The 17,139-nt window shown below is 37.8% G+C and overlaps 1 protein-coding gene across 2 annotated transcripts; it reads right to left on the reverse strand.

Moving 5' to 3' along the window:
- Positions 1 to 122: 122 nt before the first annotated feature.
- LOC109239571 (uncharacterized protein At1g04910-like) lies at positions 123 to 5,575 on the reverse strand. Of its 2 annotated transcripts, none has more exons than XM_019406150.1 (10): positions 5,234 to 5,575; positions 3,639 to 3,701; positions 3,458 to 3,539; positions 3,253 to 3,320; positions 3,063 to 3,151; positions 2,775 to 2,978; positions 2,408 to 2,678; positions 1,913 to 2,140; positions 1,598 to 1,795; positions 123 to 665 (listed from the first exon to the last, which is right to left on the reverse strand). In XM_019406150.1, exons 1-10 carry the CDS (start codon positions 5,330 to 5,332, stop codon positions 456 to 458), a joined length of 1,512 nt encoding a protein of 503 aa, XP_019261695.1. In that variant the 5' UTR covers positions 5,333 to 5,575; the 3' UTR covers positions 123 to 455. The 2 variants fall into 2 exon arrangements, with proteins under 2 accessions (XP_019261695.1, XP_019261696.1); XM_019406151.1 differs by having other exon boundaries at positions 3,253 to 3,323.
- Positions 5,576 to 17,139: the final 11,564 nt, after the last annotated feature.

Consider the following 17,139-nt stretch of genomic DNA (forward strand, 5'->3'; position numbering starts at 1 on the left):
CTCCACCTCCCTAGACTCCACTTCCACTTTCTGAGATTACTCTAAATTTTGTTATTGTTGAGACTTGCCCTCGAAGTGGAAACTGAACTGATGAAATTTAAGCAGGACATTAAATCAATCAATTAAGTAAAAATACAATATACTGGCTGCCATTTGATAATTATCGACCTCTACATACCAAAATGAAACACCCTTTAAAATAGTCTACAGAACTGACATACATAGTAAAATATCTTTAAACTAGAATACTACTATCTGTATATGCACTCTTCATAGGAGTAATACATATATTGTACACATATTCCACCCCTAAAGTAAAACTCACGTGGTAACACATAAATACTCCTATAAGTAAACAAAGGGGTGGCATCTTATTTAACTATTACATAGGCATAATAAACAATAATTTGAGGTCCAAACAATACAGATCTATATTAAAATCTCAGTAGTAACTTTCAAGCTTGGCACATGCAATCAGGAGCAGGATATGTATAAAGGGATTGCTTTGGTTTGCGAAGTCTAATTTGCCCTTGTCTGTTTTTGTGGCCTTCAACTACTGATTCTTGAAACTCAGGCCAAGTCAGTGTCTTATTCAGGAATAGCTGGCCTAATAATGCCATGTTTGGCCTTATTGTCTTCATATTGTTGTATGTTCTATGTCCCACCTGTCATTTCAATGTGTATTCATTAGCTCTGGACCACATGGGATACAAAAATATAACATAATGTGAATAGAAACAAAATTTGGGTTTGATTGGGAGAGTATACAACCTATACGCGTGTTTGACGGGACACAAGGTATAAGGGGAAAAAGTTGGACTTTTGCACATACCAAAAGTACCCTTAGAGATTTTGGTTTTAAAGGTGCCACGACATTTCTATGATTATAGGAGTAGATCAGTAACGGTAAAATAAGAAGTTTAAAGTTAACGAGTTTTCAAAAACAGAATAGACCAAAAAGAAGAGAGAATGATATCAAATGTAACATAGGGAGTAGTAATTCTTGGTTTACCAAATAGATTCTTCATCAGCAGCTACTTCTAGTATGGTAGTCTTTTGCCTTAGATTGCTAGTATTTTATGATGATTTCCTATTTTCTCCCGCTTCGGTCTCTTAGCACCTTGTTGTTGTTACTGCTTCTTTCCATTTAATTTTCTGGCTTTGAGATTGTTGTTATTATCTTTCTGGCCCATTTGTTGACACTACTTGTTTCTACTGTTTTTTTTTTATCTTTTTTGAGCCGAGGGTCTACCGGAAACAACATCTCTCTACCTTCCCAAGGTAGGGGTAAGGCCTGCACACACTACCCTCCCCAAACCCCACTTGTGTCCCCAAACCCCACTTGTGGCATTCCACTAGGTTGTTGTTGTTGTTGGGGTCAGCTACTTCTAATCAAACATGTTAATATTTGGGACACTAACTTAAAGGTAATCTAGAGCTTTAAAAGTTGAAGTTGTTAACCAAAGAAGAACCTTCTTCAGTTAAAATCCAGCGGCATTGTATATGCACTTATCCCTTACATCTTGTGAAACAGACTCCTGCCGTTGCAGTACAGCAATTAAACTGAAACTAGAAGATGAATAGTTTAAGTGCTTACCATCGCGTTGTGCATATTTCCAGGGGAGGCAGAAACAAATATATCACTGTGCATGCCGACATAATAATCAACTGCAGCTAATAAGGAAGCCTTTCCTTTGATAAGAGCTCTTTCCTCAGAAGATGCAAGGCTCTTTTTGTCTTCCATCAGGGGAAACAAATTTCTCAAGGCCGAAATACGGCGTTCCCCGCCAAAAACCTAGAAAAAACATGAACAAAAGAAAAGCTTCAGAACACAAAAGATATTGGCTTTACTTCAAGTATTTTAGCACCTTAACGAAAGGCAGTATATTCTATAAATGCTTTCAGTGTTCACCTTATGGGAGGCAAGATATAGGCGAGTGCTGTTGTCGAATCCCAAAGCTGCCAGCAGCAAGCCAACTTCTTCTGGGGTCAATGGGCACCGTCCTTGACTCCTTAACTCTTCATCAGTAAACTGAGAGTTGATGACCCTTCCTCCCCAAATTACTTGCCGGTATTTAGCTAGAGCCAAATTTTCAGCCTTGCCACCACCAAAATCACAAGCTGAATGAGCTGCCATATCCTGGAGAATCACAAGTCAAATTTTAAATATCACATTTTAAGTGGAGATAAAATTGCCCAAGTACAAAATACAGAAAAAGAGAGTACCGAGAGAAAAAATTCATCAATAAATAAGTAGAGTATATATTGCCATTAACAGGCATAAAGGAAAAAACAATCTTTCAGGAAACTAGAAGTACTGATATTAAATCGGGAGATATTGCAGCATAGCTAGACAGTGCAATATTCCACTAGAATTCAGATAACAGTACAAAGGCAGGCGCTTTACCTTGTCGAAGCGAAGGTGGAGAACAGCAAACTTGCCTGCTCCTTGTTTGGGCTTAAGATCGGTAACTTCTCTGAGGTAGTTGTTACTAACCATGTTGCCTTCACTAGGAGGATTCCTGAGGCGATTGATAAGGGCATCCCCGAGATGTCTGACGTGAGGAACAAAGGCCAATGCTTGAAAGTTGACTTTACATCGTAGGTGTTGGAGGTATTTGGGCATGTTGTCGAATGTCAGCCGATGAGAAAATGGCGCTATGGCAGCAATTCCGTAACTGATCCATTTATAAAATATTAATATACTAAAATTAATATAGGCCACATGACTACCATACAACTAAACTAAAATAGAAATCGATCATGTAACTAACCTCTGTAGGACAGGTGAAACATTCTCTAAGTACCAATTTGCTGAAGCATGAACTGGAGCAGTCTTGATTCTTGTAGGTCGAATAGCTGTGCCATAATATTCTCGTGTGCTCCAAGCGAATTCATCTGGCAACTCTTTGACTATAGATACGTCGTCTTTCAATACATTGATGAAGTGATCCACATCAAATATATCCATGAATGAGCTGTAGGAAAGAGGAAGATAAGTTTGTATATACTTAAAATTAAAAGTTGAAACTAAACCAATATTAGCAATATACTAAAAATACCTTGAATCTTGCCAAACAGGATTTACTTCCAACTGAGGGATCACAAGTGTGGCATTCAGAATTTTGGCAACGACAACTGCATCGCAAATCTTTTCCAAGAAATATAGATGTCAGTAATGAAGGGTCAAATTCTATAACAGATGGAGTTAATCATTAAAGGAACTATCAACAAAGGAAATACGATACGCACCCCCATCCTCTGTTGATTTAGTCCTCCATCAAGGAACACTTGAACGTATCCCTCGGACTTTTCAGGTACTGCTGCAGAGTGCAAGGAACAGTAATTAGACATTAGAAAATTAGATAGCAAGATTAAGTTGATGCTCAACTGAGAGATTGCTCAACACAAGCCACGAAACTAGATGTAATAGAAGACGTGATCCATAGATACTCACTGGAGGCACCATCAGATTCGGTACAAGGTTTCCATCCTTGGTGCGCCAAAGGCGTCCAAAGCTCTGACTGTTCTTCATTGGACTAAGAAGAAACCAAGCAAGACACAAAAACTCATTGACAGGAGAACAGAAGTTAATTTAAGAGGAACAAGTGAAATGTGATAAATAAGGTCTTACGCACAGTTTGGCGTTGTAAAGCACTCTTCGCAAGACGTGAGTGCCTGAATTTTGGAGCATTCAAATCCTGCACATGCAAATAAGCTTATACAATCAAATTTCTCTCTAGAGTTTAAGTTAAACTAGATACATTGATCAGTCCAACTTCTTTCGTATTTGCTTAGATATTTATGTTCTCTTAGTTAGCCATGTTAGGTTCTATTCAGAAAAGTTTGCAGACCCAAGTTAGTTACCCCTTTAATCCTTTTATGTCGTGCATAAATTTAAGACCTCAGTCAAGGAAGCAACGGCAGAAACCACGGTATAGCATTAAACCAAGCTTTTCATTATCAAACTACTAACTGAGATTGAAGCCAAAACCATGGATAGAAATAGTTATTATATTGCTCGGTTCATCAGATTACAGGAAAAAATAATGATTATTTCCTTTTCTTTGGGCTAGGATATGCATCTCTGCGCGATGTATTTCCCAGAAAATTATGCTTTCTTCTCTTTGAAAGAGAAATATAATCATCTTGTACCAAACAGAATTTTATTAATATTATTATAGTTTTGGGAAATAGCAACATCTTCCACTGTGTTGATCTACCAAACAAATATATTTTATCCCAAAAATTAGATCTTTTCATTGACTAAAGAATTCTTCTATACAGACTGGACAGTCAACAGATCCAAACTTCACATTCCTGTAAACCATGCAGCAAGTGGCATGAAGATAGGCTTATACCGAAACAAACCATTAAACAAATAACACTTAACTAGTCCAAGTCAACAGATCCAACTCAATGACTCACCAAACCCTTCCTTAAACACAAATTAGTCAAATACTGCTAGATTTAGAAATTATACCAAAACAATAATTTTTTTGACAGTTACTGCTTCAACTTGATAAGGATTTTGATATCAAAAGATACTACTAAATCAGCAAAATCCACCTAACAAAAATTCAACTTTCTTTCCACAATGCTAATAAACAAAACCCCAATTTCCATATTCAGAAAATTTCCCCAATTGCCATATCCACCAAAAATTCAAGATTCATCCTTTCTTCCTCAGGTAGAAAAGTCCACTCCTTTAAACCTACATTATAAACTGTATGCCTAACTCTAAGATCTAAACCTTTTAAAACCCTACCCCCCCCCCCCCACCTACCCCTCTTTAATTGATTTTAAATGTTAAATGACAATTTTTATCAGAATTTCACATACCTTATTCTACAACCATTTTCACTTCAAGATTACATTTTTACTGCTATTTCCTTCACCCTCTTTCTCCATCTACTATTTGTAGTCAAATCTCAAAAGACCAACAAGAAAAAGGTACAGTAAAGCAACAACAAAGCTAAATAACTATGTGGGTAATTCATGAGAAAAGAGATACAAAATCTAAAGAAAAGATTAAAAACACAAAAGATTACATTTTTCTACAACCTGTTTCACATCAAGATTACATTTTTACTGCTTTTTCCATCACCCTTTTTCTCCATATACCATTTTTAAGCATATTAAAGAAAAAACACAGCTAAATAACTTTGTGAGTAATTAAAAAAAAAGAGATAAAAAATCTAAAGAAAAGACTAAAAACAAAAAAGAAAATTACCTTGAGAATGGTGGGGGAAGCGTGGCTGAAAATACTAGCAAAGAAAATAGGCAAAAGAAGCATAAAAACACCAGCTATAGCACCTCCTCTCATTCTCATGCTGCTGTTTCTGTTGATACAAAATTTGGCTCAACCCCTGATGAATTATAAAGCAAAATAAAGAAAAGGGGTTGGCTTAAAATGCTCAAAAGACGTTAGAAGAAAGGAATACAAGGATAAAAGAAGTCTTTTTTCAAGAAAGAGAGAAAGAAGAGGAGAAATAAAAGAATCAGTAGGAAGAGGAGTAAAGAGGGGCCATTATTATTATGAGCCTCAGTAGAAGCATCTCACATGGGGACACCAATCTCTTTATATTATCAATCAACAACAACACATATATCAAAGTATTGGAAAAAAAATAAAAGGCAGTCTGATACACTAAGCTATGATAAAGGTCTATCGGATCCAATCGAACTTGGATGTGCCAAAAAGATTGGACCACAAAAATTTATCGTACGCAGCCTAATTTGTAACCTCTAACTTTCAATTACTTTGTATTTTTATAAAAGGCTATAACAACTTTACTAATTATGCAAAATATCATTCCTTCGTCAAAGTAAAGGAAAGGAAATGTAATAAGACCAAAGAAGAATACAGCAGCTTACAGCTGCCACTGAAGTGAATTTAATTTACTGCTATAATAATATAATAGTATTAATAATTCTTGATTGTGAGGAGTAAATGCTGGGGGTGGGGTGTCTTTGTCAAAATGCAGAGACCCAATACAGGAAACAACGGATAGATTCATTTCACATCATAGGGAGAAAATAAATAAAGAAAGTAATAAGAGCACCGCTATGTACGTGGCAAGAAATGAGGTGGGGTATGAGTCTTTTTCTTGATTAGCTTTATCGTGAATGTCACAGATAGACACTGCTTTAATACTTTATTAGTAAAGATATTTGTGCTTTTAATGTGACTACTAATAATGCTGGCAATGGCAAATTGGCAATTAGGTGCCGAGCCACCGACACTTTGCTTTGCTACAGTTTTCTAATTTTTAGAGGAGGTTGCGTGGTGGGGTTTGTGTCACAACTCACGGAGTACTAAGATTTTTTTAGTGGTGAATAGGTTGAGGGAAGGCTTTTGAGCCCCTATTTTTTGGGTTCCCCATTCCGATATTTGGAAAGCTTTGGCGTAACTGTTAAAAATATTGTCATAAGATCAGGAGGTCATAGATTCGAGTCGTGAAAATAATCTCTTGCAGAAATACAATAAATTTTTACAATATTTGAAACGCATATTGAGATCCGATTAAATTTAGAGTCGCGTCCAAAAATCTCACATTGAAGAATTTCATAACCAAGACTCTAATCTAAAATCTCTAATTAAGAATATAGGACTACTTATTACTCCCTCCGATCCAAAATAAGTGATTTTTCCAGATTTCAAGAATGAATTAATTATTTTTTTCCTACATTGCCCTTGGAGTAAATAGTGTTGGAGTATGTGTTAGGAGTGTTTATATGAAGAGATAGTAAAGGGTAATATGGTCAATTTTATTGCTAATTAATGTTAAAAGGTGAATTTCTTAATCTGTGTGAAAACAAATAAAAAATCACTTATTGTGGACCGGAGGGCGTACTTCATTACAACTCTTGCCAGTTAGCCCTTTCTTTTAACTGTTCTAGCTCCTACAACTTTTGGAGCCATTTTCTTCATTAAATATAGTAGTATATTTTACTTAATAAATTTCAGTTGGCTTACATTGAGTTAGTAGAGAGCACCGACGAGGATCAGAGGAGAGCGAATAGAGAAAGATATAAGGAGGCTAGGAAGGAGGCGGAATTAGCGGTCACACAGGCTAAGACTGCTGCTTTTGGTCGGCTTTATGAGGAACTTGGGGGCAAAGGTGGGGATAAGAAGTTACTTCGGTTGGCCAAAGCGAGAGAAAAGAAGGCTCGAGACCTAGATCAAGTGAGGTGCATCAAAGACGAGGACGGTCGAGTATTGATGGAAGAGGTCCAGATTAGGCAAAGATGGCAGTCGTACTTTCATAAAATTCTGAATGAAGAGGGGGGTGGAAACATCATGTTAGGGCACTTGAGGCACTCCGAAAGTCACCGAGACTTTAGGTATTGTAGGCGCATTAAGGTTGAGGAGGTCGTGGGTGCGATGGGTAAGATGGTCGGGGCAAAGCGACCGGACCAGACGAAATTCCAGTAGAGTTTTGGAGATATGCGGGTAGAGCAGGCTTGGAGTGGCTGACTGAGTTGTTTAATGTTATCTTCAGGACAAAGAAGATGCCTGATGAGTGGCGGTAGAGTACAATGGTTCCGGTGTACAAGAACAAAGGGGATATCCAGAATTGTAACAGTAATAGGGGTATCAAGTTACTAAGTCATACCATGAAAGTGTGGGAGAGGATGGTAAAAGGGAAGATAAGGAGGGCAGTGTCTATATCGGAAAACTAGTTCGGATTCATGCCGTGTCGTTCTACTACGGAAGCTATCCACCTTATCAGGAGGTTGGTTGAACTATACAGTGATAGGAAGAGGGATTTGCATATGGTGTTTATTGACCTAGAGAAGGCGTATGACAAGATTCCTAGGGACGTCCTTTGGAGGTGTCTGGAGGTGAAAGGTGTGCTGGGGGCTTACATTAGGGCGATAAAGGATATGTATGATGGAGCTATGACTCGGGTTAGGACTATGAGGGGTGACTCAGAGCCTTTTCCGGTTGTTATGGGGTTACACCAAGGATCTGCGCTCAGCCCGTTCTTATTTGCTCTGGCGATGGACGCACTGACACACCATATCTAAGGAGAGGTGCCATGGTGTATGTTGTTTGCTGATGATACAGTTCTGATTGATGAGACGTGAGGTGGTGTGAATGGGAGACTAGAGGTATGGAAGCAGGTCCTGGAGTCCAAAGGTTTCAAGTTGAATAGGACTAAGACGGAATATGTGAAATGTAAGTTCGGCGACGTGGCGGGGGAAGCAGATGTGGAAGTCAGGCTTGACTCATAGGTCATCCTCAAGAGAGAAAGTTTTAAGTACTTAGGGTCAATTATCCAGGGAGATGGGGAGATCGACGGGGATGTTACGCACCGTATTGGGGTGGGGTGGATAAAATGGATGTTAGCGTCTGGAGTCCTGTGTGACAAGAATGTGCCACCGAAACTCAAAGGTAAGTTCTATAGAGCGGTGGTTAGACCGGCCATGATGTACGGGGCTGAGTGTTGGCCAGTCAAGAATTCACATATCCAGAAGATGAAAGTAGCAGAAATGAGGATGATGATATGGATGTTTAGGCACACTAGGCCGGATAAAATTAGGAATGAAGATATTCGGGAGAGGGTAGGCGTGGCTCTTGTGGACGACAAGATGCGGGAAGCGCGGCTTAGATGGTTCGGACACGTGCGGAGGAGAAGCCTAGATGCACCGATTAGGAGGTGTGAGCGGTTGACTTTAGCAGGTACGAGAAGAGGCAGAGGGCGTCCTAAGAAGTATTGGGGGGAGGTGATCAGGCAGGACATGGCGCAACTTCAGATTTTCGAGGACATGGATCTTGATAGGAACATGTGGAGGTCGAGCATTAGGGTGGTAGGCTAGGGGTAGTCGAGAGTTCTTCCCTCTTTATACCGGGTAGTCTGATAGAGTTTTGTTTAGGTTTGTTAGCGGTCTATGTTGTGTTCATATTGTTGTTTTGCATAGTTTTGTGTTATTGTCCTTTCACTTATTCGTTGTTGTTATTTTCTTTCTGGCACATTTTGCTGTTACATGCCTTTTCTTTTGTTTCTTTTATGATATTGTTGTCTCTCTTGTCGAGCCAAGAGTCTCCGGGAAACAACCTCTCTACCCTTTTCGGTGTAGGGTAAGGTCTGCGTACTCTCTACTCTCCCCAGACCCCACTAGTAAAATTTTACTGGGTATGTTGTTGTTGTTGTAAATTTCAGCTGGCTAGTGATAAACAGATCAAAATTTAATAAATAATAGATTTTTTAATTTATTTAAATATTATCAATTTTTATTTACAAGATAATTCAAACTCGTGATATTATGTGTTGGATTCTTATATCTAATCAAAGCCTCGAGAGCTAAACAGAATATTGTTTTGCTTTTGAGAGAAAACAAAACCAAAAAATGAGTAAATTTCACATTATATTTTTAATCTTTGAATTTAAATATTCACGTTACCTTCACCTATTATTAAAAACAAAAATAAAAAATTATTGTATATATAGCCGGCCAGATTTAATATTTTACTTTTTCTAGTAGGTATATATAGATTATTCATGAATCCGGATATAATCGAGTTTCAATACGAATACCGAGTGAGAAACCAAAAAAAAAATCTCCTATGTTGTAATTTGTTGATATACAGAGTGGTTCCAGCACATCAATAATAATGGAAAACGAAACATTCAAAATAGAAGAGAAAATCTTTCTTAAAGCCCAAATCATGGAAGATTGCTTGGACGGAGAAAGAAGAATATTATAGATATCTCCACACGTGGTTAAGTCATATAAATTTTCTTAAATTTTTTTATTACGGGTTCGATCGAATTCAATAGCATTTTTTTTTACAAAATTTATTGAATATGTAAAATTATTAATTTTGTACTAAATAACTAAAAGGGACTTAGAATTCCGAATCCCAATAATTTCAAATCTTGGCTTATTGATGCTTGGTGCCAATTGTTTTGAACATGTGATCGCACCTTGAGTTGATCATTGACATAGCTACAAATTTGCAAAGAATATTATGCCTATGATATGATCATAAATTATAGTATTAAATGGAATCCTTAATGCAAATCACGACAAGCTAATTATTTGTTTGCTGAATTAATGGCTTTATGGTGGGGAAAAACAAGAATTAATTTCTTTATAAATACTTTACAACACACTCAATGCACCTAGCTGTAGAAATCAATCTAAAATATGTGGCATTTATAAATTCCTCTTTCACTAAAATATGTTTAAACATTACTCCTTCCGTCTCATATTAAAAGTCGTGGTTACTAAAAATAGTTGTCTTAAATTATTTGTCATTTTAGAAGTTCAAGACAAAATTGATTGTTTTGTTTTCTTTTTTACCCTTAGTAATAATTGTTCTTGAATATGAAGATAACACATAAATAGAATAAATATTTAATAAAAGAGAGATTACATCTTAAGACATAAATAAGGGTAGAATAATCCATTCCCTTTTTTAATTAATATTTCTTAAGGGACGTATAAAAAAGAAATATGCAAAATAATATGAGACGGAGGGAGTACATCAATTTGTGAGTAGTGCTTCGTTTAGAGTAAAAAAAGTGAGCGAATAAGTATTTTTAATTGTTTTTGAAGTTAGAGGAATACGTTATCTTATTCAAATGGTGAAGGAAATATTATTATCCAAGCTCGAACAATTAAAGAAATTAAGTGAATATTCAACGACTTTCCATTTGATTGACAAGTACAGAAACATGGAATATATGAATGAAATGTTCTTTTTTCGCATAAAAAGAAAATAATAAAAACTAATTTCACGAGATAAATTACCAGGCTCTAATATCGTACTTCATTCATTTCAATTATATGGCACTCTTTTTATTTTTGGAACTTTTATAATGTCTAAAAACCAATTTCATTAAATAAAGATTACATATTCAACTTTTATGAAGGGTTGCCTATAAATATTTTTCGAACTATCTAATAGTACAAAAATCTTTATATAATCGAATATATAAATTTAGTCATCTATAAATGAATTTACCAATTCTTATCTAATTAAAGCTCTTGTTAAAATAAAATGACGACAGAAAATACAAACCTTGCACAATGTATACGGAAAATAAGACAAGCCCAACGTCTACATACGACATTTTGATTCTTCTTTTAGCTAATAATTTATTTGTTTTACTCTTTTGTTTAAGGATCATATGATTAAATGAAGGGAGAATTATATGATTGAATAATAGGAAGATGAAAAGATGAAGAATCTTTAGCAAATTGTTAATAGACATTCACCTTATCATCTATATTTAATTTATAATTTTCTTTGTACGGCATGTTAACTTTTTGCTTATTTTTAATGGACTTTGTTTTTTTAACTAAGAGAAAAAAAGGAAAAAGAATTCCAAAAGGAATCGGACAAAGAATAATATTAAACGAGTTTTGCATTCCAAGTGGCGTCTCCTCGTAATATTAATAATTTAGGCCAACCAAATGGGTCCTGTTTGACCAAAGAGTGTTAAGCCTTTTGTTAAACTAATTAATGATGAAATGAGGGATGAATCTTAGTTAAAAATAATAAATTTTAGATCATATATTATGGGAGATCAGTAAGATGAACGGCATTTGAGAATATTAACTAGCCCGTTTATACTAAATGAGTATCAATAAATACGATAACATAAACATGCAATAAATGTAGATAATGACAATAAGTGTAATAAGAAGGAATCTACCACCCAATTATTGTATGATTTGGATGGTTCTTTCTCCTGACATCAACGTGGAAAGATGAGAAGTGAAGATGGCTAAGGAATCTTTGGATCTTGTGAACAAAAATTAATCAACGTGTGCTTGAATAAGATAATCAGTGAACAGGACTATGTTTGTATATTCTCTCAAGTCAACTTTTACAATGTGCTCTTATCAGAAAGTGTAGATCCCCTCTTTGTTTTCTATCTCTTGATAATTATAAGGGGTATTTCCAAGAAACCCTAAAAAGTACAAAATAAGAAATATCGTATTTATTCCAACTAGCATTCCACCTATTTTTCCTAATGCACCATTCACTGATAATCCACCTGATGATCCACCTAACCACACTAATACTTATATATCCCACAACATCAGTGATCAGGAAAACATCAACTCCCCAAGTCCTGATACATCACCTGCTACCTTCTCACCTGTATCTTCTTCATATGAGCCACAGGTTCCAGTAGAACAACTACAAGACATGGTTTCACCCCAACAATCACTAGAAGAACAACTGGGTTTTAGAAGATCTAATAGGGAACACAAACTCCCTTCACATTTGAATGACTATGTTTGCAAGATAACCTGAAATCTAACACTAACTTCTCCCTACATGCCATGTTCTCTCATAATAATCATATTGTTTATGATGCCCTACATCCTGATAGTCAGCACACTGTAAAGAACATTTGCAATGATAGAGAACCAACTTCACATGAAGAAGTTGCTATGTACCCTGCCTGGCAGAGTGTCGTGACACAGGAGTTTGAAGCTTTATATGCTAATAACACATGAGACCTAGTCCCTCTACCTAAGGGAAAACAGGCTATTGGGTGTATATGGGTGTATAGAGTCGAACATAGAGCAGATGGTAGTATAGAAAGATACAAAGCAATTTTAGTTGTTAAGGGGGTACACTCAACAGGCTGGTGTAGACTATACAGAGAACTTCTCTCCAGTGGTCAAGATGACCACTGTCAGGTCCCTCATTGCCATAACAACAAAGAAGAAATGGCAAATCTCACAACTAGATGTAAACAATGCATTTCTTCGTGGAGATTTGCTTGAGGAGGTGTATATGCAGGCTTGTTAAGTTGTGTGAGTCCACCAAACTATAGAGTACCTGGTCCTATATGAGATGATGCTGAGAATGCTATGAATGTTGGAAGTAAAGAAGACAAGGGATTTTTACGTGGAAACATCCCACACAAGGGGATCAAAAAACCACGACCTACTCTTGAAGGCTTTTAACTTCACTAACTTGCAATCTCCCTATTACAAGTCACTTTACAATAACCCTATTGAAAATACTTCAACTAACTTGTGATGCTCTCATCACAAGCCACTCTATAACTATCCTAGTTACAAAGGCTTTGACTAACTTGTGTGTTTCTATCATAAGCCACTTTGTCACACTATGGTTACAAAGGATTTTGCTTATGACTAAACCTAGCCACAACATAAACTCAGGGAGTTTACGAATTTTGATTTGTTCCTAAGACAAAGCTTCTAAGAAAGCAAACTAGGAAATACAATGAAGAGCAAATAACAAGATTACAACTCAACTACGGATGTACATAAACTCATTAAGAAACTGATCCTTAGTGGAGTTGTCTTCTTGTTCTTGACACACCAGTGACTTCAATGCAGGATGAACGCTGTTATGCTTGAGAGAATATCACTGAATGCACAAGGAAGAAGTTGTGCCTTGAACCAGGTTGTTATATCACAAAAGACATTACCATGGTGATGTCAATTCACAATGGATAGTGATGTCACTTCTTGGTACACACTTCTTCCTAATGACAAGTGACTGCTGCACTGTCTGCTGCACAATCACTTCTGTGCAATTGCGTTCCAGCTGGATAATGGACTTGTACTTGTGTCAGAGAACACAAACGAACCAAGTCCCAGTTGTGTTCCTCTTCTGTAACATTTGCGATATAGTCACTTTCCACTGTTACGTTCCGGCTGTTCTGTTAACTTGTACTTCTGCCAGGGAACCTTAGAGACTAGGTCCCTGTTGTGTTCCTCTTTGTAATGATTGCGAGCAATCACAGACTTGTAAATCTTTTAGAGAACTCTAAGGGACCGAGTCACCAGGTCCCTATTGTGTTCCTCCCCGAGGTCGTTCATGGATCAGGACAGTTGAAATGTAGGTCAGGTTCTCTATCTGGTTCTTCTCGACAAGTTTGTTAGATCATCAAAACATCAGAAGCATAAGGCGAAGGCATTGAGAACCCATCAATTTCCCCCTTTTTGATGATGAGAAACTTAGGCGTGGATGATATTATTTGATTAGAGCAAAAACAACCAGATAAGCTACCAGGACTACGCAAGTTCCCCCTGAATCTCAGATCCCCTTAATCTTTTGAATTTGAATTCCCCCTTACTACTATGCAATTTCCCCCTTTTGGCATCATTAAAAAGAAACACAAGCAGATAACCAGCATAAAGAAGTCCAACATAGCTAACTCATGCCACATATGTGCACACAACATGACAGAAAAGAGAAGCTAGAGGAAAACAACAATGTACATGCAAAAAGAGGAGCTGTGTCATTACTATTAACAATGGACTGAGCAAGACAGGAGCAATAATGGTGAATTCCAGCATGCCATCACTAAAATAAGGCAAACAGAAAGAAAACAACAGCCACAAAATGTTAGAGCAAAAATAGCTGGACACGAATAGGATCCTAGGGGGCACTAGAGGAAGGAGGCTTGGAAGAAGAGGCAACAATGGTTTTGAGAACCAGGTCCAGTCGAGCATTTGCAGACAGTTGTTCTTCAAGTAATTGTGCTCGAATTTTATCATTCTCCTTTGTCAGTCGGGCAACTTCTTCATTAACAAAATCAGGTCCTTTACTTGCTTGACTGAGCTGAGTCTCCAGTATGGCATTTGAGCCCTCAACCTTTTGATCTCTTCAGAAGCTATATTTTGAGCGTTGATCAGTTGAGAAATGGTCGAGATGCTTCCACCAACTCTTTCTACACATTCACATTCTTCTAAAGTGGTCTTAGAAAAGGTTTGCTTGCGTGTTCCTACTCTGGGGTTCCCCAAGGGGACCTTGTAGAATCTAAACACCTGAGCGAGGAGAAAGACATATGGTAACCCATGATTCCCACCTTTAAAGATTGCCACTTTTTGCATATGGTCTATCATGATTGCTGGCAGATTGATTGGGACAAACTCATCAAGCGATTCCATTAAGTCCATATCCGACTTTGTAGCAATAGACCGCCTCTCAGAACAAGGTAAGAGTACCTTATTGACCAATTCAAAGAGAAGCTGATACTCAGGAAGTAATACCTTCTTATGCACCTGTTCCCCCTGCTGAATAGCTTGCTCTTTTATGATTGCTCTCCTAAAGTTGACACCACAGACACCTTTGACTGAGGACATCCCTTCACATGGGATTCTGAGAATCTTTCCCAACGCTGAAGCACCGAGTACAATGTCTACTCCATTTACTAGCGCACAAATGTGATCCCCCTCAACATTGAAGAGAGATGCGTAGAAGCTTTGCACCGCATCTTCGTACACCAGAGGCATGTTTTCCTGAAACAAGTGCTCCCATTGCTGAAACTCAACAATCTCCAGAATTTGTCACATACCCGCCATCTTTAAAATTGTTGGGTCAAATGTACGACCCCACAATACTTTTTGAGTTCTTAGTCTCTGCTGCCAAAGACCTCTGTCACTGGGCAATGTCCTCAGAGCACTAGGTTCTCTAACAGTTTCCCGTTTTCGTTTGCTAGATCCTTCAACAGACTTTCCTTTCCAGCTTACTGGCCCCACAGTATCATCTCCAGACATGGCTTGCTCAATTTGACTCCTTTTAGACTTGTTGCTGCCCTTTAAGGATGCACCATTTTGTTTCTCAATAGTTTCATCGGAAGCTTTATCCACAGACTTCTGAACTTTCACAGATTGTTGCACTAAGGAACCAGGTTTCTTTAGAGCAATTTTGTCAGTGACGCTGTCTGAAACACTCTTGTTAGTAACACATTCCTTTTAATTCATCAACCTCCTTTTCCTTGTCTTGACACTCCTCCTATTTTTCTGCGCAGTGGACTCAAAACCCTCTTTCTGTTGTGACCTGATAGTGGGTGACTTGGAGGAGGATCCTAAGAGCTTAGGATGATCAGGAGATGCAGAAGTGGGTTTTCCTGGAAGAGAATCAGGTTCTTCAGCAGTTTTTTTTTGGGAGGGTCTCACGAACCAAAGATTCGAGGAGTACTATGGTTCTTACATCGCTCAGGAATGGAGTGTCTTCCCCCTGATACTCAGATGAGAGATATGCTCCTTCATTGATCAGACTCTCAGCAGCAATAGCCATGATGTTATGCGTTTCTTCCTTTTCTGGTGACTCTGTGAGTGTAACCAAGTCCAACATTGCAGAGTTCAGATACTGATCAGGATCGTCCTCAGAGACTTCAGATGCTTGAGAGGGAAAAGCTCCTGAGTGCTCCTTGATGAGATCAGAGGAGTGACGAAACATAGGGTTTTCAATGTGTGGAAGGAAGGCAGGGTTTGTCAGAAAAGGAAACGCTATAGGAATAGAGGAGGAACCAGGTGTAGATACACGAGTATTGGAAAGAGTGAAATAGTGATTCTCTGGGGATGATTTTAAGGATGATAGGGAAGTAGGTGTGGTGTTACTGGTGGGAGAAGGAAGCGATCGTTCGATGGCCATTAGAGGGGTATTTAGAAGACAAGTAGAGTGGGAGAGAGTGATGAAGGAGGATCACAGCTATATGGAAGAGCTGAAGGTTCATGACTTGGTGAGATTAGTTTTAGTGGAAAGAGAACTAATGATGAGAAGAGAGAGAAACGGGTTCTAAATGATTTTTGAAAATGGCAGTAGGTTTGTGGGGAAACGTTATTGTGCAGAGGGGATGAAGGAATTTGAAAGACCAGACATGTCATGCAGACTTTGAAAAGTTAGATGATGTGGCAGTTGAGTTAATTATGTTCCCATTTTGAGATGGAATGCATATAGAAACACACATTAATACTAACATGTGGTACATGGAACCTGATGCCCGAGCGATTTTTGAAAAGGTTTTGGCAGCTCTTCTTTCGCAGTCCATAAATGCACCTTTAGCTTCTACGATCATCATGCGTGTTTAACTCCAACAGTATCGATGTGAGTTAAGCTTGGTCAGAAACACTTTAGCTAATTTATTCCGAGAGTGTCTTGCACAACCAACAGTTGGAGAATCAGGTTCTTCATTAGACTTCTCATGACCCTATCTTCTCCTTGTTTCTTCCAGAATATTCTCCACACAAGGCTTTGGCGAAGATATTTGGGATCTTGTCTTCTTATCTACAGAACCCTCAAAAGATAATGCCACCCCTCAATGTGCTTAGTCCTCTTGTTCTGCAGTCTTCAGTTGTTGATGAGGCAATTGAGTTTTGTTTCCTAGTCCCCAAGGGAGTGAG

Source organism: Nicotiana attenuata, unplaced genomic scaffold, assembly GCF_001879085.1.
Source record: "Nicotiana attenuata strain UT unplaced genomic scaffold, NIATTr2, whole genome shotgun sequence".
Lineage (NCBI taxonomy): Eukaryota > Viridiplantae > Streptophyta > Magnoliopsida > Solanales > Solanaceae > Nicotiana > Nicotiana attenuata.